General features: G+C 48.4%; 2 protein-coding genes across 3 annotated transcripts; both read left to right on the top strand.

The window, feature by feature from the left end:
* Positions 1-7,487: 7,487 nt before the first annotated feature.
* On the top strand, positions 7,488-22,302 carry LOC137855006 (interferon-induced very large GTPase 1-like). 2 transcript variants are annotated; one of them, XM_068679073.1, is made up of 2 exons: positions 7,488-7,580; positions 15,000-22,302. In XM_068679073.1, the coding sequence occupies exon 2, from the start codon at positions 15,002-15,004 to the stop codon at positions 21,293-21,295; it is 6,294 nt and encodes a 2,097-aa protein (XP_068535174.1). In that variant the 5' UTR covers positions 7,488-7,580; positions 15,000-15,001; the 3' UTR covers positions 21,296-22,302. The 2 variants fall into 2 exon arrangements, with proteins under 2 accessions (XP_068535174.1, XP_068535175.1); XM_068679074.1 differs by lacking the exon at positions 7,488-7,580 and adding an exon at positions 8,123-8,371.
* Positions 10,426-13,169, top strand: LOC137852918 (uncharacterized). The gene is made up of 2 exons (XM_068675075.1): positions 10,426-12,121; positions 12,743-13,169. The coding sequence occupies exons 1-2, from the start codon at positions 10,854-10,856 to the stop codon at positions 13,167-13,169; spliced, it is 1,695 nt and encodes a 564-aa protein (XP_068531176.1). The 5' UTR covers positions 10,426-10,853.
* Positions 22,303-23,165: the final 863 nt, after the last annotated feature.

Raw genomic sequence — 23,165 nt, 5'->3', positions numbered from 1 at the left:
GCTAGTTCCCTTAGCACCCTCAGGTGGATCCCATCTGGCCCCATGGACTTGTGACAGTCCAGGTGGAGCAGCAGGTCTCTTACTCTTTCCAACTGAACTGTGGAGGGGTTATTCTGCTCCCCGTCCCACACTTCCAGGTCGGGAGCCTGAGACCCTGAGGATAACTGGTCTGACTGCTGAAGACAGATGTAAAGAAGGCATTGAGAATCTCAGCCTTTTCCTTATCCTCCGTAGTCATGTTCCAGTAAAAGATGGAGACTCTCCTTGGTCCTGCTCTTACTGTTAGTATAGTTGTGAAAATGTTTTTTATTGTCTTTCACCACAGCTGCCAGATTGAGTTCATGCTGGCCTTTAGCCTTTCAGATTTTCTCTCTGCATATGCTAGCAAACTCCTTGTACTCTCCCTGAGTTCTCTGTTCCTTCTTCCACAGGAGGATAACACTTTTTCCCTCAAAGACTTAGCAAAAGTTCCCTGATCATCCATGTCGGTCTTCCTCCCCAACAGCTCTTCTTAAGGCCCATGGGGACAGCCTGCTGCTGCAAGTTGAAGTCCCCTACAAGAGCAAGCACTGACGATTGCATGACTTCTGCCAGCTACTTGTAGAATGCCTCTTAGAATCATGGAATCATAGAATGGCGTGGGTTGGAAGGGAGCTTAAAGACCATCTAGTTGCAACCCCCCTGCCATAGGCAGGGATGCCACCCACTAGATCAGGTTTGCCAGGGCCTCATCCAGACTGACCCTGAACACCTCCAGGGATGGGGCATCCACAACCTCTCTGGGCAACCAGTGTCAGTGCTTCTCCACCCTCTGTGTTAAGAATTTCTCCCTAACATCCAATCTATATCTTCCCTCTTTCAGTTTAAAACCATCCCCCATTGTCCTATCATTATCTACCCAAGTAAAAAGTCCCTCTTCACCCTTTTTATAAGAACTCTTGAAGTATTGAAAGGCTGTGATGAGGTCCCCCCAGAGCATTCGCTTCACCAGGCTGAACATCCCCAGCTCTCTCAGCCTTTCTTCCTAGGAGAGGTGCCCCAGCCCTCTGATCATCTCTGTGGCCCTCCTCTGGACCCACTCTAATAGCCCCATATCTTTCTTGTGCTGGGGGCCCAGGACCTGGACGCAGCACTCCAAGGGGGGCCTCACAAGGGCAGAATAGAGCTGGACAATCACATCCCTCCACCTGCCAGCCATGCCTCTGTTGGTGCAGGCCTTCTCTGAGGTGTGCACTCACCAGGACCAAAACTAACAGTTGGCCTCTGCCTGTCATTATTTATAAATCTTAGGTTTCCAAATAATTATGAAAATCAAGAATAAGATGCATGCTTCTACTAGAATAAAAACCCCTTGCGGGCACTCCAAGCCTGTATAAGCCAGTCCTTTCTCCCAGTCGCAAGTCACATTCAGTAGTTACCTCTGAAAATAAAAAGTTGATTTACAATTATAGTTTACAATTATACAAGTTTAGTCTCTAAAACCAGCTTTGACAGGTGTTTCTTTAATGTCTGATTCATTTGTTCCACTTTCCCAGAGGAGGAAGGATGCCATGGGGATGAAACTACCATTTTATTCCTGAAGTTCTCATTAATCTTTCTAAAATATACATGTATGAAGGAAAATGACTCCCTTGATCTGACTTTATATTTTCAACAATCCCATATCTAGGGATTATTTGTTCTGGAATTACCTTCTTCACCTGAATATTAGATGTCACTGATATTGAAGGAAAAGCTTCTACCCATCCTGACAAATGGTCAGTTAAGCCAGCAACTTAAATCTGCCTACTTTACGTTATTCAGTAAAAGCTACCTGGAAGCTCTGAAATGGTCAAAGTCCTGGCTCCCATCCACCCAGAGGCTGTTTCCACACAGCCTTCTTATTCACCCGCTGGCGTGTTATGCAACTATTACACACCTGCTTAGCTATGGTAAACATTCCTACACTCACATATTTTCTCAGTACAGCATCACACATTGCCTGGACTCCCCAGTGGCCTCCTTGATGTAGAACAGATACTATTTCCCTCGTTATTTGCTTATTTACCATTTCTCTACCATCAGGGAGAGTCCACTGTCCTTCTGACTTCTTTGCTCCTAACTCCTTGAAGGTTTCTATCTCTTTTTCATCGAATATTTGCTTTTCAGGTGAAGGCTTTATTTCAGGTACAAGAAACAGCTTCATTTCTACTCCTAATTGCAAGGACAATTCTTCAGCCTTTTCATCTGCAATTCTGTTTCCCCATTCGACTAGGGAGTTTCCTTTTGATGTCCTCTCACATGCACCATAGCAATCTCTTTTTCAGATTTTCCAGAATCTGTCTAATTGATTCTTCATGGACCAATTCTTTTCCCTTACTGTTTACTAAACCCCTTTCTTCCCAAATGATTTCCAAATGTATTTACCACCCCATATGTGTATCAAGAATCTGTTTATATAGTTCCCTGTTTCCCTTGTAACAACTTAAATGCTTGATTTAATGCATATAATTCACAAGTTTGAGCTGGCCGATTAATAGGCAGTCTTCCCACTTCCTTAGCTTTCCCATCTATCCCTTTAACAATGGCATAGCCTTCCTTGTATCGTCCTAGAAGATCCGTCTGTGAACAATATTTCCCCTTCGTCCAAGGGTACATCTTGTAAATCTAATCTGATCTTTGTTTGCTCATTTCTTAGACCTAAGCAGTTATGTTCCACATCCATTGGATATTCACTTCCCTTTGACAAGAAGGAGGCAGGATTCAAAACAGATTCAGGAGTTACAGTTAAATCATCCTTTTCAGTCAGGACACCTTCATATTTCAGTATTTTAGAGTCTATCAGCCACCTTCCTGCTTTCTGAGTAAGGATGGTCTTCACTTGGTGAGGGGTAACAACACTGCATTGCCCCCCAGTGGTTAATTCTTTCCTGCTCTCTTCCACCAGTAAGGCAGTTGTTGCCACTGCCTGAATACACTCGCCAGTCCCGGTATACAGCATCTAATAATTTAGACAGTTATGCTACAGGTTTTCTTGTCTTGTCCCATTCTTGGGTTAAGACCCCCAAAGCAGCACCCTCACTTGCAGTTATGAAAGGATTAAATGATTTCTTTAGGGCAGGAAGAGCTAAGACCGGTGCTGTAATCAGATCTTGTTTTAACTGTTCCTCTATTTCTTTTTCTTCTTTTGTCCAATTCAATGCATTGAGATTTTCCTCCAATAATTTGAGATATAACTTCTTTGTTGTCTGCGTATATGCCTCTATCCAAAATCTACTATATCCGTTTAAACCTAAAACTTTTCTTCTTTCTTTGTTCTAGGTAGAGAAAGTTGCACAATTCCCTGAATCCTTTCAGCGTTTATTCTCCATCTACTATCTATCTGACTTCTATTTCTACATATTGTAATTTAACCTTAGATACTTTTAGCCCATGTTCTCTTAAAAAAACTCAAGAGTTTGTTTGTGGCTTCTTTTACCTTTGATTTTTCTACCCCTAGATATCAACAAATCATCTACATATTGTAACAATGTCACCCCTTCTGGGATATGAAATGTTTCTAAAATCTTTCCCAATAGTCAGCCAAACAAACTGGGGGATTCAGTGAATCCTTGAGGTAAACCAGTGCAACAAACAACAAAATATTGTTGTTCACGGCCTGTTTCTGGGTCTTCCCATTCAAATGCAAAAATATCCTGACTTTCAGGATCCAATGGGCAAGCCCAAAAGGCATCCTTGAAATATGTAACAGTGAACCATTCGTGCTCATAAGGAATTTGACCCATCACAGTGTAAGGGTTAGGAACCACAGGGTGGAGTTTTCATACTATCTCATCAACCTTTCTGAGGTCTTGCACCAATCAGTACAAATCGTCTGTCTTTCATACTGGTAAAACTGGAGTGTTATAAGGTGACATACAAGGCTCCAAAAGACCATCCCTAATTAAAGTTTGCGATACAAGATTCAGGCCCATTTTTCCTTCAAAAGGCATAGGCTACCGCCATTGTTTCACTATTCCACTCCCTTCTTGAACAGTTGTTTTAAAGGAGCTATATTAAGTCCCCCACAATTTTCTTCCCTTACCCTCTTCTAGTTAGATTCCGGGGCAGAAGCTGAATGGTTCAGCCCAGCAATGATCAGACAACAGCTATATATACATATGTATATAAAGCAAGTGAGCTGTTTGGGGATGTCAAATACACTCACACACACACACGAGCAATAGAATGACAAAGAATTTATTAATGAGTTAGCTTGTTAACATACCAACAATGCCTGTTTCAAATCAGACCAACCTAAAGGTTTTTAGTCCTAACAGATGCCACCGCATGGCCTGAGAGTGGAACAGGCTGGTACTCACCTACACATGGTACATTGTTTCGATACAGCATGGTGTCAAAATAGAGATGCCATGAAACTGTATAAAAATGTTAAAAATATTTGCATAAAAAGGATAGTAAGCATGGGCTACAACATGATGTACAGGCAGATGCAGTGAGAACTAACAAAGTGTAGAGTGACCATTTTTGTAACCAAGGCCACCCCCAATGCCAGGACAAGCTTTTCCACAACAGACCAAACAACTTACACATGCCACCGCGTGGTCCACTGTTGGAAGAGATCGATATTCCACAATCCGTACTACACGCTGTTGAAACAGAGAGTCTGTTACTGGTATCAGCCGGGGCAATAGACATGGAACACAGAATGCAATTCATAGGAGAATTACACAGTAGTTTTGTAGCCATGCCACCCCCCCCTCCCCACACACACACAGACACCCCATACAGTCTCCAAATGGGTTCCTGCTATCATTCCTCTTCAGTTGTTTGCTTAATTCTTCTCATTCCTTCACTGGTACCAACTGGGAATGATCGTACAACACATACCCCCAGAGTCCTCGCAACTGTGACCATGGGCAAGTAACAAAAATCAATCGCAGTTCTATTTTGTAGCGTAGCATGCCTTATTAAGTTTAGGTCAAGCAGCAAGCCAGATAGCGCAGCCCTAGTGGCATTGCTAAATTTCCTTAGCCAGCACCTTAGGTGATTCAGGGTGGTTAACACTCAAGCACTAGCCATGCCAGGTTTCATACTATCCATCCACCATGAAACTAAGTCCTTTTCCATGCATACATGAAAAATGTGCAATAGGTGACCGAGAACAAGCCCAGGAAGCTCAGTCCTTGGGGCAGGAGGCTTGGTGTCTCCCCAGCTCTGGATAACCAACCATTCCAGGAGTCACTCCAGAGCTCACAGATTGACACTCAGGACACGTATTGGCCACAAAAGTGGCTACCCATTGCTTTCCTAATGGGGTTCCAACCAGACAGGTGGAAAAAGGTTCTGCAGTATAGCAAGACACAGGCACGTAGAATCTTGGCTTGGGGCATTAGCCCGGGTTACCATATGTTCTGTTGAGGGAGTGCAACGACCCAGGCTGACCTGAAAAACAGCCGGGGGGAATCAGGGGTGAAAGACAGCAGCTGGGAGAGAAACAGAAGTGATAAACACCCTTACAGACACTAAGGTCAGTGAAGTAGGAGGGGGAGGAAGTGTTCCAGGTGCTGGAGCTGAAGTTCCCGTTCACATTCCTAACACAGGTGACTTGCAGCCTGGTGCCATAATGCTGAACAAGCAATATGTACTATCAAAGGTTAGAGTTCTGCCTTGCTACTTTCACAGCAATCCCTGTTTCACATTGGACCAACCTAACTGTTTAGTTCTGTGAGGAATGTTTTAACAATTCGTGTCAATAAAGAACAGTCCTGTCTGCCTCTGGGTCCTGCACTGGCAATTGAATTCTTGAACCACAGATGCAGTGTGTCCCAGTCTCCCCCTCATTCTAGTCAATTTATCAAGTCTTCAGAAAATACTCCTCAAATCTATGAACCTGTTTGCTTTTGTTATTCCGAACTTCAATTTCTAACAGTTACAGCCTTTTTTTTTGTCTTCTTCGAGATTAACTTAACACTGCTATAGGTGTGACTGTCCCTGGGAATGGCTGGTGAGGAATGTTTTAATTACTCGTGAAGTGTCAATAAGAAAGCTATTTGTGTTTGTGTGAAGTCTTTAATGTCTGGGGGTTTCAGAACAACTGATAACAACTAGTGACTGTTATGGTATACTATGCAAGCCTCTGATATCTGGCCAGGTGGCCAAGAGATTAAGAAGAAGAAAAAAAAAGAAGCTGAAGGACGGCTAGGAGACAAGACCTGCAGGGGATACTGTTTAACTTGACACGCTGCCAAGGAGTACAAAGGGGAAGGACAAGAAAAAATCTTGGAGAGGAAGACTACGAGCCTTCAGCATGAAAGACCCCTAGAGATCCCCAGAGGGACCACCGGAGACTGATGCGCAGGCTCCAGTAGGAGGAACTGGGTCCCAGAAGCTAATTATAATAACCCATTTTTTTTAGAAGTAGTAATGAATATGTATTAGTCTAGGAGCATAAAAATCATCTACTTGATGTAACTGCTGTGCGTCCTGGTGGAGCAGAGACTCCCGGTGCACCCAGCGCTATTTGCTTACCTCTATTCCTTTAATAAATTGTAAACTTTGATTATAATCCTAATTTGAAGACTGAGCCATTTATAACAGTTCTAACACATACCCGTCCATTGGGATTTATTTCATTTTCATCATTCTCTGTAAATAAATTCATTGAGACTGTTACTCTTTTTTCACAGGTCTTCAACTGCAATCCTAATTTGACTATTCAATCACCCCCTAATTAATTTGTTCCTGTGACCAGCAGGGCTAGGGAGGTGATCATCCCCCTGTACTCGGCTCTGGTGAGGCCACACCTCAAGTACTGTGTTCAGTTTTGGGCCCCTCGCTACAAGAAGGACATCGAGGTGCTTGAGCGGGTCCAGAGAAGGGCGACGAAGCTGGTGAGGGGCCTGGAGAACAAGTCCTACGAGGAGCGGCTGAGGGAGCTGGGCTTGTTCAGCCTGGAGAAAAGGAGGCTCAGGAGTGACCTTATTGCTCTCTACAGGTACCTCAAAGGAGGCTGTAGCGAGCTAGGCATTGGTCTGTTCTCCCACGTGCCTGGTGACAGGACGAGGGGGAATGGGCTAAAGTTGCGCCAGGGGAGTTTTAGGTTAGATGTTAGGAAGAACTTCTTTACTGAAAGGGTTGTGAGGCATTGGAACAGGCTGCCCAGGGAAGTGGTGGAGTCACCATCCCTGGAAGTCTTTAAAAGACGTTTAGATGTAGAGCTTAGCGATATGGTTTAGTGGAGGACTTGTTAGTGTTAGGTCAGAGGTTGGACTTGATGATCTTGAGGTCTCTTCCAACCTAGAAATTCTGTGATTCCGTGATTCTGTGATTCTGAGTGCCTGGGGATGTGGCTGCTCCAGCTCAGCCAGCAACTGTCAAGTTTCACTTTCTGGCACTGCCTGAAAGATAACAGCCTGACTTCCAGGAAAGCAAAAAATATCTCCCCGCCATGCAACCAATAAACTGTGGCCAGTGCAGGGGCTTGGGGCTCTATAAAGAGTGGGGTCAGGGGTGGGCTGAGGCTGTGCAGGGGCTGCGCTGAGATGGTGCAGGAGCTGGGCTGAGACGCTACTGGAGCTGCAGAGCACCAGGGAGGGCAGGTAGGTCCAATGTGGATGTCACATGTGATGTCACACTCAGCAATAAAAGCTGGAAACAGGAAGAAGAGGGGAGGGGTGGGTTCTCGTTGGGAAAACGTCGGTCCTCCTCTCGAACACCGGCTACGTGCATTGAGGCCCTGCTTCAAGGACGTAGTCAATCATCGCTCACTTGTGGGAAGGAGAGAGTAAATTCTTTCCTCTGGACTTCCATATAGCCTTCATTTATTTTATTTCTTTGTTTTCCTCCCTTCTTTTTATTTTTTCCCTTTCCCTCTCCCTTTTCCCCTTCCCCTTTTATTTCCCTTTAGTTAAATTGTGTAGTTCATAATAATATTTATTTAATTATTATTATTATTTCCCTTTAATTAAATTATCCTTATCTCAACCCGTGAGTTGTTCTTTGCTTTACTTCTCCCCCTCCTCATCTAAAAGAGGGGAAGTGAGACAGCAGTTGTGGGGTTTAGCTGCCCAGCATGGTAAAACCACCACAAGCTGCCTGCTTCTTCCTCTTCCCTTCCCTGGAGGAGTGCTTGGGGATGTGGCTGCTCCAGCACAGCCAGCAACTGCCAAGTTTCACTTTCTGGCACTGCCTGAAAGATAACAGCCTGACTTCCAGGAAAGCAAAAAATATCTCCCCGCCATGCAACCAATAAACTGTGGCCAGTGCAGGGGCTTGGGGCTCTATAAAGAGTGGGGTCAGGGGTGGGCTGAGGCTGTGCAGGGGCTGCGCTGAGATGGTGCGGGAGCTGGGCTGAGACGCTACTGGAGCTGCAGAGCACTAGGGAGGGCAGGTGGGTCCCAGCTGACATGCAATGGGCAGGGAAGAGGCCACGTGCGGAGACCCCTTGGCCTCCTGCTCACTGTTTCACCCATCTCCTGTTGGGCTGCGAGATGCCAGGAGGGCAGCAGGGCTTTTCACACAGGGGAAATGGGCTCTGCTCGGGTGTCGGGGACGGAGGAGCAACCCCCTCCAGTCAGGCTGCTGCAGGATGTGGGGGGGCGTGCTGCAAGGGCTGCCCTGGGGGGCAGGGAGGATCTGGGGGCCGGGGCAGGAGCAGGCAGGTAAGCAGGAGGCCCCCTGGGACAGCCCAATGCCCCGCAGAGGTGCGAAGAAGCCTGGTGGTGGGGCTACATAGGGCAGTGATTGCTAAACTCTCCTTACCTTGACCCACGAGCTTGTCTTGCTTTTGTGTCTCCACTTTTCTCCCAGTCCTTTTGGTGGGGAGCAGGGGAGCAGCTGCTGGGTGCTCCTTGTTGGCCGGGGCCAACCCAGCACAGGAGTCCTCTCCCTGCCTTGGGGGCTGCAGCATTACCCACAGCAGGCAGAGGCACGGTCAGGATGGAGTAATTTTTTTCCTTGTAGCTGCTATGGGCTATGGGTTTGATTTAGGATGAGAAGGATGCTGACAGCACCAATGTGTTAGTTGTTGCGGAGCAGTGCTTGCACAGAGCGAAGGACTTTCCTGCTCCTCATACTGCCCTGGCAGCGAGGAGCCCAGGGTGCACAATGAGCCAGGAGGGGACAGAACCAGGACAGCTGACCCCAAGGAACCAAAGGATGTCCCATCCCAGAGGGCGTACTGCTCAGCAATAAAATCTAGGGGAGCTGGCTCGGGTGGGGGGCAGCTGCCGCTAAAGCGAGGGTTAGGCTTCAGTCAGTGGTTGGTGACCAATTGCACTGTGTATCACTTGCTTTGGATATTTGTTGGTTTATTATTATCACCATCATCATCATTATCCCTTCCTTTTCTGTCCTATTAAACTGTCTTCTTCTCAACACGCAGGTTTTTAGCACTTCATAGTATCCTAAATTGGTTTCGATTGGAAGGGACTGTGGTGGTACTGTTCTTCTAAGCATTTGAGCTCTACCATAACTGCTCTCTCTCTCCCCGTCCTCATAGGAAAAGTGGGAGAAAATGCTATGAAAAGGGCTCATGGGTTGAGATAAGGACAGGGAGATCACTCAACAAGTGCGCTTAGATAAGCTTCTAAGAGCATCTGGATTTTTTTTTGCCCTTTAATTTTTTTTTCTTCAGTTCCCTCCCCCATCCTGCTGTGGGGGTGGGGGGAGCCAGCAAACAGCTGTGTGGTGCTTTGCTGCCTGCCTGGTTAAACCACAACATCCTCCAACACCACCCCAGTGGGCTTCATGCTCCTCTGGCAGCTCCCCCAGGGCCCTTCCACCATGGCCCTGGGCAGGCATTGGCTGCTCCCTGCATCGTGCTCTGAAAACAGCCCCAGAGGCATAGTCTGTGCATTGCCAGGTCATCTTCCCGACCATGAGAAACCAAGGCTCCAAATGCTAAAGAATCCTAAAATGGTTTGAGATGGAAGACATATTACAGATCATTGTGGTTGTTCTGCTCGAGTGGGCAGCTGAGCTCCACCACAGCCACTCTCTCACTCCACCTCCTCAAAGAGGAATGGGGAGAAAATACAATGAAAAGGGCTCAAAGGTTGAGATAAGGACAAGAAGATCACACAGTAATTATTTGTGAGGGGAAAACAGACTCAGCATAGGGAGACAGTAAGATTTATTGCTTATTACTAACAAACTAGAGAAGTGAGAAACAAAGGAAAGAAACCAAAAGCACCTTCCCCCCCCACCCACCGTCTTCCACCTCCTCCCCCCGAGCGGCACGGGGGAACGGGGGAATGGGGGTTATGGTCAGTCTACAGCACTTCTCCGCCACTCCTTCTCGGTCACTCTCGTCCCCTGTGCTGTGGGGTCCCTCCCATGGGATGCAGTCCTTGACGAACTGATCCGGCGTGGGCTGCCCACATGCAGCAGCTCTTCCAGAGCTGGTCCAGATATGGGTCCGTACCACGGGGTCCATCCCTCAGGAGAAAACTGCTCCAACCTGGCTCCCCCACGGGCAGCAGCTCCTCCCAGGTCACCTGCTCCTGCGTGGGCTCCTCTCTACAGGCTACAGGTCCGGCCTGGAATCTGCTCCGGCAGGGGTCTTCCACAGGCGGCAGCCTCCATTGGTGCAGGGCCACCTGCTCCACCGTGGTCTCCTCCACGGGCTGCAGCGTGGAACCCTGCTCCACCGTGGTACTCCATGTGCTGCAGGGGGACATCCTGCTTCACCATGGGCCTCACCACAGGCCGCAGGGGACTTCTGCTCCGGCGCCTGGAGCACCTCTCCCCCTCCTTCTTCACTGACCTTTGCGCCTGCAAGGCTTTTACAGAGAAATGACTGGCTGGCGGGGTGGTGTCTGGACTAGGGATTTGGGTATTTTGATCTTGGGCCGTCCTTTGAGAGGTTGGGTATGTGGGCTATGGACAGACACCAAGTGGGGCGCAAGTGTGTTGGGGAGCAAGCTCTCTGGGCTGATTACCAGGGCTTTAAACTAGGTTTGATGGGGGAAGGGAGGGGAGCTAAAGGTGACAGAGAAGGGCTGGGGGAAGTCATCACTGCTGTCACTGTTGAAGACAGGGAAAAACTTCTCAGCTCTCCCATAGGATTGTCTGAGGGCTCCTCAGAGAAGGTAGCGTTCCCGATCCCCTGTCCAGTATCTTCTTCTTGCATCCCCCCAGGGGTAACTGCACCTGCTGCTTCCCTAAAGTGCCTGTACACCAATGCACGGAGCATGGGAAACAAGCAGGATGAGCTCGAGATCTGTGTTCGGTCGAGAGGCCACGATCTCGGTACGATCACTGAGACGTGGTGGGACAGCTCGCATGACTGGAACGCAGTCATGGAGGGCTATGTCCTCTTTAGGAAAGGCAGGCTGGGGAAGCGAGGGGGTTGGGCTGCCCTTTATGTGAGGGAGCAATTAGAGTGTACCCAGCTCCAGCTGGGGGAGAGTGAGGGACAAGTGGAGAGCTTGTGGGTGAGAATTAAGGGGTGGGCTGGTATGGGAGACACAGTGGCGGGGGTCTACTACAGGTCTCCAGATCAGGAGGAGGAAGTCGATGAGGCCTTCTACGAGCAGCTGCTAGTAGCCTCACGATCACAAGCGCTGGTCCTCATGGGGAACTTCAGTTACCCAGACATCTGCTGGGTAAGCGACTCGGCCAGGCACAAGCAGTCCAAAGGGTTCCTACAAAGTGTTGAGGACAATTTTCTGATGCAGGTGGTAGAGGAGCCGACGAGGCAGAGGGTGCTCCTGGACCTCGTTCTTAGCAACAGGGATGGCCTTGTTAGCGATGTGAAGGTTGGGGGCAGCTTGGGATGCAGTGACCATGAGATGGTGGAGTTCCAGATAGAACTAGGCAAAGGAAGTAAAGCTAAAAGCAGGATTGCTACCCTGGACTTCCGAAGAGCCAACTTTGACCTCTTCTGGGACCTGCTTGGGAGTATCTCATGGGATAGGTTGCTAGAAGGCAAGGGTGCTTGTGAGAGCTCGGCTACATTTAAGCAGCACTTCTTCCATGCTCAGGGTCAGTGCATCCCGAGGAATAGGAAATCGGGGAAGGGGGGCAGGAAGCCCGCGTGGATGAGCAAGGAGTTCATCAATAAGAATAAAAGGAAGAGGAAGGTCTGTGAAATGTGGAAAAAGGGCCTGTCCTCTTGGGAGGAGTATAGATGTGTGTGGTGGTTTTACTCAGGTGGGCAGCCGAGCTCCACCACAACCGCTCTCTCACTCCCCCTCTCCTCAAAGAGGAAGGGGGAGAAAATACAACACAGAGAACTCGAGGTTTGAGATGAGAAAGGTTTAATTAAAGGGAAAGGGAATGGGGAGGAAAAACAGAAACAAAAGAAGCAATCAGTCCGCGCGGAAGCACAGAGAGAGAGAAAAACCAAATTATTCTCTACTTCCCATCAACGAGCGGTGTTCGGCCACGTCCTGGGAAGCAGGGCCTCAAAACGCGTAGTGGTTGTTCAGGAGGAACAGCCCCCTCCCCCACGAGAGCCCCCCCTTTTATTGCTGAGTGTGACATCAGGTGTTATGGAATATCCCTTTGGTTGGTTTAGGTCAGCTGCCCCGGCAATGTCCCCTCCCCATCACTTGCCCACCCCCAGCCTGCTGGCTCTTGGGGGCTTGGAAGGAGTCCTGATGCTGTGCCAGCACTACGCAGCAATAGACACAACACTGGAGTGATATCAGTGCTGTTCCAGCTACAAGTGCAGAGCACAGCACTGTGCGGGGTGCTGCAGGGAAAAGGTGACTCCAGCTCAGACAGACCCAACACAATGTGTTTTCAGGGCCTGCAGGGACGCAATGAGGAAGGCTAAAGTCCACCTAGAGATGAGGCTTGCGAAAGAGATAAAGGATAATAAGAAGGGTTTTTTCAAGTATGTAAGCAGCAAGAGGAAGACTAGGGATAATGTGAGTCCCTTGCTGAATGAGGGAGGTGTCCTGGTCACAGGAGACACTGAGAAGGCAGAGATACTGAATGCTTTCTTTGCTTCAGTCTTTGCTCCAAGGACACTTCCCCGAGACTGCTCGCCCCTGACAAGAGGACAAAGGGTCTGGGAAATGGAGGGCTCCCCCCTGGTGGACATGGGAGTGGTTCAGGAGTGTCTGAGTGGGCTCAACACACACAAATCCATGGGTCCCAATGGGATGCATCCACGTGTGCTAAGGGAGCTGGCAGCTGTGATCGCCGAACCGCTCTCTATCATCTTTGAAAGGTCCTGAAGAATGGGTGAGGTGCCTGAAGACTAGAGGATAGCCAATGTCACTCCGGTCTTCAAGAAGGGCAGGAAGGAGGATTTGGGAAACTACAGGCCAGTCAGTCTCACCTCTGTCCCTGGAAAGGTGTTGGAGCAGCTTGTTCTGGATGCCATCTCCAAGCAATTGGAAGAGAAGAAGGCTATGAGGAGTAGTCAGCATGGATTCATTGAGGGGAAGTCATCCTCGACCAACCTCGTTGCCTTCTATGATGGCATCACCAGCTGGGTAGATGGGGGGAGAGTGGTGGATGTCATCTACCTTGACTTTAGCAAGGCTTTTGGTACTGTCTCCCATGACATCCTGATAGCAAAGCTGAGAAAGTGTGGGATAGAGGAGTGGACAGTAAGGTGGGTTGAGAACTGGCTGAGTGGCCAAGCTCAGAGGGTGGTGATTGGCGGAGCAGAGTCTGCCTGGAGGCCTGTGACTAGCGGTGTTCCCCAGGGGTCGGTGCTGGGTCCGGTCTTGTTCAACATCTTCATCGACGACCTTGATGAGGGAATATTGTCTGCCCTCAGCAAGTACACCGATGACACAAAGCTGGGAGGAGTGGCTGACACACCAGAAGGCTGTGCTGCCATTCAGTAAGACCAGGACTGGCTGGACAGATGGGCAGGAAGAAGCCAAATGAGATTTAATAAGAGCGAGTTTTGGGGCCTGCACCTGGGAAGGAACAACCGCATGTATCACTACAGGATGACCTGCTGGAGAGAAGCTCTGAGGAGAAGGACCTGGGGGTCCTGGTGGACGACAGGTTGACCATGAGCCAGCACTGTGCCCTGGTGGCCAAGAGGGCTAATGGGATCCTGGCGTGCATTAAAAGGAGTGATGCCAGCAGGTCAAGGGAGGTGATCCTCCCCCTCTACTCTGCCCTGGTCAGGCCTCACCTGGAGTACCGTGTCCAGTTCTGGGCTCCCCGGTACAAAAAAGACAGGGATCTCCTGGAAAGAGTCCAGCAGAGGGCCACAAAGATGATAATGGGCCTGGAACATCTTCCCTATGAAGAAAGGCTGAGAGACCTGGGTCTGTTCAGCCTGGAGAAGAGAAGACTGAGAGGGGATCTCCTCAGTGTATATATCTGAGGGGTGGGGGACAGAAGGATGTAGCCAACCTCTTCTCAGTGGTTTGTGAGGATAGGCCAAAGGGCAATGGCTGCAAGTTAGAGCCCAGGCAGTTCTGCACTGACATGCGAAAGAACTTCTTCACAGTGGCGGTGACGGAGCATTGGAACAGGCTGCCTAGGGAGGTTGTGGAGTCTCCTTCTCTGGAGATATTCAAGGCCTGTCTGGATGCCTATCTGGGCAGCCTGCTCTGAAGAACCTGCTTTGGCAGGGGGGTTGGACCCGATGATCTTTTGAGGACCCTTCCAACCCCTACAGTTGTGTCTCCCTATGCTGTGTCTGTTTTCCTCTCACAAATAATTACTGCATGAACTTCTTGTCTATTTCTCAACCTTTGAGCTATTTTCATCGCATTTTCTCTCCTTTCCTCTTTGAGGAGGGGGAGTGAGAAACCGGCTGTGGTGGAGCTCAGCTGTCCACTCGAGCGGAACCATCACAGCAGCTTATACATGGGTGCTGTTGAAGGCAGCGCCTTGTCCATGGCTATTTGTGTAGCCGTGCCAGTGGTTGCGTGTGTCTGTCTGTCTGTGTCTGCCTATCTCGGGGGTGCCCGAGGCTGGGTTCCAGCAGCAGGGCAGAAGAAATCCCTGAGCCAGGAACTATGGAGAGGCCTCTTCTAAGGGGTGGTGGCCTCCTCTAACCTGATGTAACAAAAGTCTCTTTTCCCCTTCCACAGCCATGGAGTCACAGGAGGAGAGAGCAGATGCTGGGGAAAAGGCACGAATTGCTAAGCAATTGCTGGCAGAAGCATTTGAGAAGGAAGGACTTGATGAAGAATACTGGCTCCCCAAACTGTCAGAGATATTGGGTGTTAAGTCAATAAATGCTTTGAAACATCTGCAATATGAAGACTGCCTTAAACTGGAGTGCGAAGTACGGTACCCTTGGGAGACCAAGGCACTCCAAAGGCTCCTAGGAATCGCAGACAACAAAAGAGCTGTTGATGAAGTACAGAAGCAGCGCTTGGATGTGATGAAGCAGAGACAAGAAGAAGCCAAGTCAATCCTACGGGAGCTGGAAGAAATGCAGAAGAGCCGCAGCCACAGCAAGGAAATGATAAGACAGAAAGAGGAGGCCCTACAGCAAGCCATGGACATTCCCAAGGAGTACTGGGCACCTCCAGAGAAGGCATTGCTGGATGAGCTGGTGAGCATCCGGAAGCAACTGGAGCAGCAGGAGAAGTCCATGGGGAAGAGGGAGAACGTCTCTGACGAGGAGGTCCTGAGGCGGGCATCGGGAGGCCTGGCTCTGCAGGGGATTTACCAAACCAAGAGCCTGGAGGATGCGCTGGCAAAGCGAGAGCAACTCATCAGGGTCCCTGATGGCTTCATGCTCACTGGTCCAGTGCAAGGGTCGCTGCTTGACAGGAAGGAGTTCTCCTCCTCTGCAGCAGAAGCCACTTTCACCAAGTCCATGGAGCAGCTGGGGTTCAGCATCAGCACTTCTGCCAAAGCTGGGTTCTGGGGGTTCAGTGTTGAAACAGGAGTAGATTCCAGCAAGTCCTCACAGTCAGAGGACTCCCGTCGGTCACGCTCGGAGCAGGCGTACATTTGCATCACCATGTACCAGTACATCCCTCTGGCCTCCTACTACTTCCAAAAGGACCAGCTTCGCCTCTCAGACGCAGCCCTGCGAGAGCTGCAAGACATGGAAAAGCTTCTGAGCATCACCCAGGAGGCAGACAGGTTCCACCTACTGAAGAGCAGGTGCGCCAGCTTCTTCAGCAGGTTTGGGTCCCACGTGAACCAGGGACCCCTCCACTTTGGGGGAATATTCTGGTGGAAAGCATCTGCCGAAGGTTTCAGGGCAGAGCAATGGGATGAGATGAAGCAACAAACATCTGAAGCACTGAACAGCTACGTCGGGGCTAGCTTCAGCGGCTTCAGTACCAAGTGGGGAGTGAAAGGGGATGCTTCAAACTCCAGCTCACAGGCATCATTTCAGGGAAGAGACAGAAGCAGCACCCACACAGCAGTTCAGCTCTATGTGACCAAAACAGGGGGCCCAGCAGAGACGGATTCCCTTCCCGAGTGGAAATGCAGGCTTGTGGCCAATAACACAACCTGGTGTGTGATTGACCGGGGCTCTCAGCTGATCCCAGTGTGGGACATAATCCTGTCCAACCACAGCAGCGATTTTAAAGCCTCCCATCAAATGGGCAGCAGCCTCAGGACTGTCTACGAAGCGCTAACAAATCACAGCTCCGGCGTGAGCTTTGGAGAGGAACTGGCCAGTGCCGTAGAAGAGGCCAGAGCTTTCCTGGAGCAAGTGAAGACCTGGGAGGGGACAGTGGATGAAAAGAAACTTCTCATGTTGCTAGATTTTAAACAGGGTCTGAATAAGAGAACAAAAAATCACAGTGTCTGGATCAACATATGTCTGTCAGACAAAGCATTGCAGGAGTTCCTGGTGAACACTGTTTCTTTTTGCCAGAAGTCTTCTCCGGAAAACACCAACTACATCAAATCTCTGCTGCAGTGCCTGCTGGATCCTCACATCTATTCTGTCAGGGACTTCCCCAAGACTTCCTTCATTATGCAATGGCTCTTCCACAAGGTTCAGACACTTCCCCAAACTCTCAATATTTCCAGTCTTGAAGATCTCAATATGACACTGCTGCAAATGAAGGAGTACATCATGGAAGTCACCTACGCACCGGCAACTTCTGTATCTGCCATTCATGAGGCAAAGATCAAAGCCACCTTCACTATAAGCCAGTCTGTTTCATCCTTGCTCCGGTCTCTGCAGCAAAGGGCACAGGAAGACATAGAACTCCTAGTGCTCTTAGTTACAACCAGCACGGGATACCAAGTAGAAAGCGGCACTTTTCAGTACCTCCTTGGGTGTCGAGAAATTAATTTCATGATACAGGAAATGCACGTGGCACATAACGAGTATCAGAGCCTGAAGGAACAGGATGCTTGCAGAGCTCAGGCCTTCCTACTGCTGACGGGGCTCACCATAACATCCGAAAACAAGAAGGTCACCCCTGAGCAGAAGAATGACCGCTTAGTTTTCATGAAAGAAAAGTTAAAAAACACATGGTCCACAGAGATGAAAGCTCTCCTCAAAAAGCACAGTGCATTCAGAGACTGGGAGATGCTGGAAAGAGATTTGCAATCCTTCATCGATGGGCAACTGGAAGACACATCTGGCAACCTGAAGAAAGGCAATAGAATCAAAGACATGAAAGATGCTTTTCAAGGCATGCAGCCTCCCAGTCAGCGCAATCCCAAATCAGACAGCAGCAATTCCAAAGCAAGTCAAGCCGCTGCAAGCCCAGAGCTCCTCAACTTACTTAAGCGCCTCGGGCTGGAAAGGTACTATCCAAGAAAAATGGGCACAGAAGATTTCCACATAATACACCAGACATCTGTACACAACAGCCAGCCCAGCAAGGACAGCGAGCTACCATTTTATTTCCTGCAAAGGCTCCTGACCGTGGATTATCGGGTGAGGTACCTGACTTGCAAGGAGGCGAGTAAGCCAGGAGTTGTTCCCACACCAAACACCTCAGCGGAGGAGCATGAGTCCTCTGATTCCTTTGATGACTTTCTCAGTGACTTGGACAAAGGAGCCCCTGAATCTGCAAGCAGGGAGAGTCATGTGCACCCCATGGACCTCCAGATGGCAATTTTTCATTGTGCTGATGATTTCATGAGACAGTACCTTTCATCCAAGCTCGCTTTCTGCCAGTTTGCACTACCCCTCCTGGTACCAAACCCGGGCACTTCACAGATAGAGTTCCCTCTCTGGTCCCTCAGCCAAATCAAGAAGAGCTGGAAAGGGACGGTGAGATCGGGAGAGCAGACGAGGATTAGCAGTCACAACAACAAACTCATTTATCAGGCAGAGATGCCCATCGTGTCCTTCCTCCGCATCGGCAGCTCTCCTTCCTCTTCCAAGTCTCAGCTCCTGAATGCCCTGCTGAGCAGGAAGAAACACGACACTTTTTTCCACCGACATTGTGAAGGCAGCACCAAAGACTGCTTCCTGATGAAAGGTGTTGTGGAGATCTCCTGGTACCTTCCCTGTGGTAGAGACGACGACAGCTTTAACGGCCCTGTTGCTTTCTGTAACCTGCACGGAGATGCAAGGGATCATAAACCCCAGCTGCAGTTTTTACAGGAGATCTCTGCCGTGATCGTGGTTCTTGTTTCTGAGTTGGATCAGAGCAATGAGAAAGGCAGGAAAATTTTACATGATCTGTGGGAGTCTCAGAGGCCTTTGGTTTGCCTTTTCACTGAGAAAGAGAGCATTGCAGCTGGCCGATATAGACAAAACATAAGAATAGGGATCAAGAACAGAAATGAAGCAGAATTAGTGGGTGAGCTGACAAAAACCATCCGAGACCTAGTGGAAGGGTCGAGCACGCTTGTTAGCCTCAATGCATGCCTGAGCACAGCTCGCCAGCACGGCTTCTTAGTTGAGGAAAATGCAGAAGCGTGCGTGACAGCCAAAGAAACGGCAATCAAACTGGTGAATCTGTTGAAGAAGGAGAAGTTGTCTGAGATCAAATCACAGCTACTGCCTCTTCAGGGAAAACTGTGGTACCTGTGGTGTAAAAAGGACAAAGAACTCACTCGCTTGCAGGAAAAGGGGAACAAGAGCATAGAGCATCATCGGAGCCAAATTGAATTGGAGAAGTCTGCAATACGAAGAAAGCAACTAGGCAAAGCGTTTCCCCTCAATCAGCTGATGAAAACAGTCCTTGGCTTTCTCCAGTCACAGCCAGACAATACCAAGAAATTCTTTCTGCAGTGGATGAAGATCTTCATGGACGACATCTCCTCTGATCACCTTGAAAAGCTGAAGAGAGAGTACCATCAGGTATGGTCTCAAATCCTGGCATTAAAGAAAAGCAATGGAAATAACAACCTGAAAACGCAATTGATGAAGAAATTAGATGCCCTTTCTGATGAAATCAATGATTCATCCATTGGCCTTGAGCATATTTTGAGAGAGGTGGGGCAGATTTATGAGGCACTGGAATCAACAAACTCCAAAGAAAAATGCTTTATCAAACTACCTGAAATTGCTGCCAATCTGATGGTTTTAGGGTATCCCATTGAGCTGATGGATGGTGATACTTCTTACGTACCACTGCAATGGATTGGAGCCGTCTTTGACAGGTTAATTGAGAAGCTAGGGGACAAGCGAGTATTTGTGCTTTCCGTGCTTGGCATCCAGAGAACAGGGAAGTCAACCCTGCTGAATGCCATGTTTGGTCTCCAGTTTAACGTCAGCGCAGGGAGGTGCACCCGGGGAGTGTTTATGCAGCTCATTAAAGTGGACGAGAAGCTCCAACAGGATTTGAACTTTGATTACCTGCTCGTTGTTGACACAGAAGGACTTTGTGCCATAGAGATGGCCAATAAGCAGTCACTTAACCATGACAATGAGCTGGCCACCTTTGTCATTGGCATCGGCAACATGACTCTGATCAACATCTTTGGAGAAAATCTTTCAGAAATGCAAGACATCCTTCAGATTGCTGTGCAGGCTTTCCTGAGGATGAAGAAAGTCAATCTTTCCCCAAGCTGCCTCTTTGTGCACCAAAACGTGGGCGAAATAACTGCAAAGGAACAGAACATGGAGGGACAAAGACGTCTGCAGGAAAAGCTGGATGAAATGACCGTGACCGCGGCCCAGCAGGAATTCTGTGACATCACCTGCTTCAGCGACGTCATCCGCTTTGACGTGAACACCCACATTCATTACTTTGCTCACCTGTGGGAAGGAAACCCACCGATGGCACCGCCCAACCCCACCTACAGCCAGAACGTCCAGGAATTAAAGAGCAAAATTCTCCAAGCTGCCAAGAAGGAATCGCACAGCAGCGTTTTGAGGCTCTCCAGCTTGAAAGTTCGTATTAATGACCTGTGGAATGCCTTGCTGAATGAAAACTTCCTTTTCAGCTTCAAGAATTCAGTGGAGATTGCTGCCTACAAGAAACTGGAAACTGCATTTAGTCAGTGGACCTGGCAGCTGAGAAGTCACATCTTAGACTTGCAAATGACACTGGAGAACAAGGTGCGGAATGGGGAGTTGGACAAGGTCACCATGGAACACCTTGAAAAACTGGTGCAAGAGAGAAGTGATGCCATCACCAAGAACATGGAAACATTCTTCAGTGAAGACAGAGACCGTGAAATACTGATCCAGTGGAAATGCAGCACAGAACTGAAGCTGAAAGAACTGAGAGAGTCCCTTCTTGCTGAAACGCGAAGGAAGTGTGCGAAACTTCTAGAAGTAAAGAAGAGCCAGAGTAAAATGGATGAGAGGAAGACTGAATATGAAAACGAGCTCCTGAGAAAGAGCAGAGAGTTGGCCCTGTCTCTAAAAGGCCAGAAATTAGGTGAAAGTGAACTGAGAAACCACTTCAATTCCCTCTGGATACAGTGGGTTACTGAAGTGTCCTCTGCTGCTCCCCCTCTGGAACAGGTGGACATCGATGTGGATATAGAAAATGTCCTTCTAGATCACTTTAAGGAGCCTAAGGTAGATATACGAATCAGAAAATTTTCCCAAAAGACTGTCTTTTGTGTTGACAAAGAGAAACACGTGTCTAGGAAGAAAAGTTTTTTTGGCTTTTCTAAAAGTTTGGACGATGCAGATGAGAACAGCATGCAACGCATTACAGAGAGCATCATAAAGCGTGTAAAGGCAAATATTGAGAAGAAGGAAAAGGACAAAATGGATTACAGTCAAACTTTTATTCATGAAATACTAAATGAAGTTGAGGAAGTTTTGAATTCTGTCCCTACCACTGCAAATTACACTTTTAATAAAGATTACAAAATAGATTTATCACTGTACCTGTGCAGAATGGCAGCAGAAAGGTTTAAAGACATGCATGCAGCATTCAGGAAAGCAAATGATCCAGTCGTCTACCTGGAGAGCAAGAGAGAAGACTTCTTCAAATGTTTCCAGATTTCCTGCCAAGGAGCAGGAAATCAAATGTTAGGCTAAGTTGGTATGAAGGAAAAACTGCAAGTGCTTTGTATTTTAGAAGAACATAATACAAGGATAACCACAAAATCTTGTTGTAATGATTAAGACTTAAACCATGTCAATAAAACTAAATGTAATTGCTGCAACATTGGACGAACTAAGAAGTGCTTCTCATGCCACTGCTCAGCGATTCCCTTGCTTTGTGATAACATCAAAGTCCTCTTCCTTTCTTGCCATAAATATTTACCTCAGCTTTCTCTTAAAGCAAACTAGAAAAACATTCCGGTAGCGAGCAGTCATACCACCAAGATCAAGACCAAGTGCCAGATGAAGAGCAAAGGCAGCATTAGCAAGTACCACTTTTATCAGCTGCTATGGGAAAAGAAATGACACTGGCAAAAGAACAGTTTCCCTGCAGCAATACTTGTCACACTTGCAGAAAGGACAGAGGGGTCTGTGAGCAGGTGAACATTTGTGGGGAACTTGGCTATTTTGGTTTTTGGGATTCTTATTTGCATTCATAAACTCAGTACTCAGGTGCTGTTCTCTTTTTGATGCCATTAAAGCAATTAACGCAGCAGCCTATGCGGATTTAGACAGTGATTTTAACTCTGTGGTTATTAGGTATAAGTCCTAGGTTAAGATGTGCCCCCACTTCCATGAGCCATTCCTATTCATGAGCCTGGGCCTGGCAAAGTTCCTTGCAGCTCCTAGCCACCCCAGTTGCTTTTGCCAAGCATTTCTGTGTTGTGTAAAAGCCCTTTATAACCAATGTAGAGAATTAGACAGCTTTGCAGCTTCCTCAGCAGCTGTCAGCAGTGCATGAGCTTAGTGTTTGTGCTGTCAAGACGGGCAGGTGGCAACTGAACAAAAATGGTCTGGAGAACATGGAAGTGGCTCTGCCTGCACCAGTGCAGTGGCAGGGGGTGTTTACTGTGCACTTTTCCTGCAATCCTGCTGGAAACCCAGTGACCAGAGTCTCCTGAAGAGCTGTCAGGAGTGGTGATTCATTATAATGCTTTGTAGTCTTTGCTAATAAACTGAGTTGGACTGGACCGGTCTCTGCGTGCTTAATTTCAATGTGAGCCACAATTATCCTAGAATCATAAAATCAGAATGGTTTCGGTTGGAACGGACTTTGAGGATCATCTAGTTCCAATCCCCCTGCTACGGGCAGGGCCACCTCCCTCTAGTCCAGGTTGCTCAAAGCCCCATCCAGCCTGGCCTGGAACACCTCCAGGGATGGGGCATCCACAGCATCTCTAGGAAACCTGTGCCAGTACCTCATTGCTGTCATATTAAAGATTTTCTTCCTTGTTTCTAGTCTAAATCTCCCCTCTTTTAGTTTAAAGCCATTATCCCTTGTCCTATTGTTACACGTCCTGATAAAGAGTCCCACCCCAGCTTTCCTGTAGAATCCTAGAATCATGAAGGTTGGAAAAGCCCTCCAAGATCATCTGGTCCAACCATCACCCGATCACCAATGTCACCCACCAAACCATGTCCCCAAGCACCACGTCCAAACTCTCCTTGAACACCCCCAGGAACGGTGACTCCACCACCTCCCTGGGCAACCATCCCAATGCCTGACTGCTCTTTCTGAGCAGAAATGTCTCCTCATTTCCAGCATGAACCTCCCCTGGCACAACTTGGGCCCATTCCCTTCTTATCGATGGGTGTCACATTTGCAAGTCTCCAGTCATCTGCAACATCTCCAGTTGACTAGGCCCGCTGATACATGATGGAAATTGGCTCAGCAATCACATCTGCTAGTTCCCTCAGCACCCTCAGGTGGATCCCATCTGGCCCCATGGACTTGTGACAGTCCAGGTGGAGCAGCAGGTCTCTTGCTCTTTCCACCTGAACTGTGGAGGGGTTATTCTGCTCC

The sequence above is a fragment of the Anas acuta genome, chromosome 3 (genome assembly GCF_963932015.1).
Source record: "Anas acuta chromosome 3, bAnaAcu1.1, whole genome shotgun sequence".
In the NCBI taxonomy this organism is placed as follows: Eukaryota; Metazoa; Chordata; class Aves; order Anseriformes; family Anatidae; genus Anas; species Anas acuta.
This window is presented reverse-complemented; position numbering and strand designations above follow the sequence as displayed.

What these genes read in the sequence shown, in the direction of transcription:
- LOC137852918 (XM_068675075.1), top strand. Translation starts at nt 10,854, where the DNA reads ATGTGGGCTATGGACAGACACCAAGTGGGGCGCAAGTGTGTTGGGGAG. An exon ending in GAGGAGTATAGATGTGTGTG is followed by an intron (nt 12,122 to 12,742) that starts GTGGTTTTACTC and finishes CAGGGCCTGCAG; the next exon opens with GGACGCAATGAGGAAGGCTA.
- LOC137855006 (XM_068679073.1), top strand. Translation starts at nt 15,002, where the DNA reads ATGGAGTCACAGGAGGAGAGAGCAGATGCTGGGGAAAAGGCACGAATT.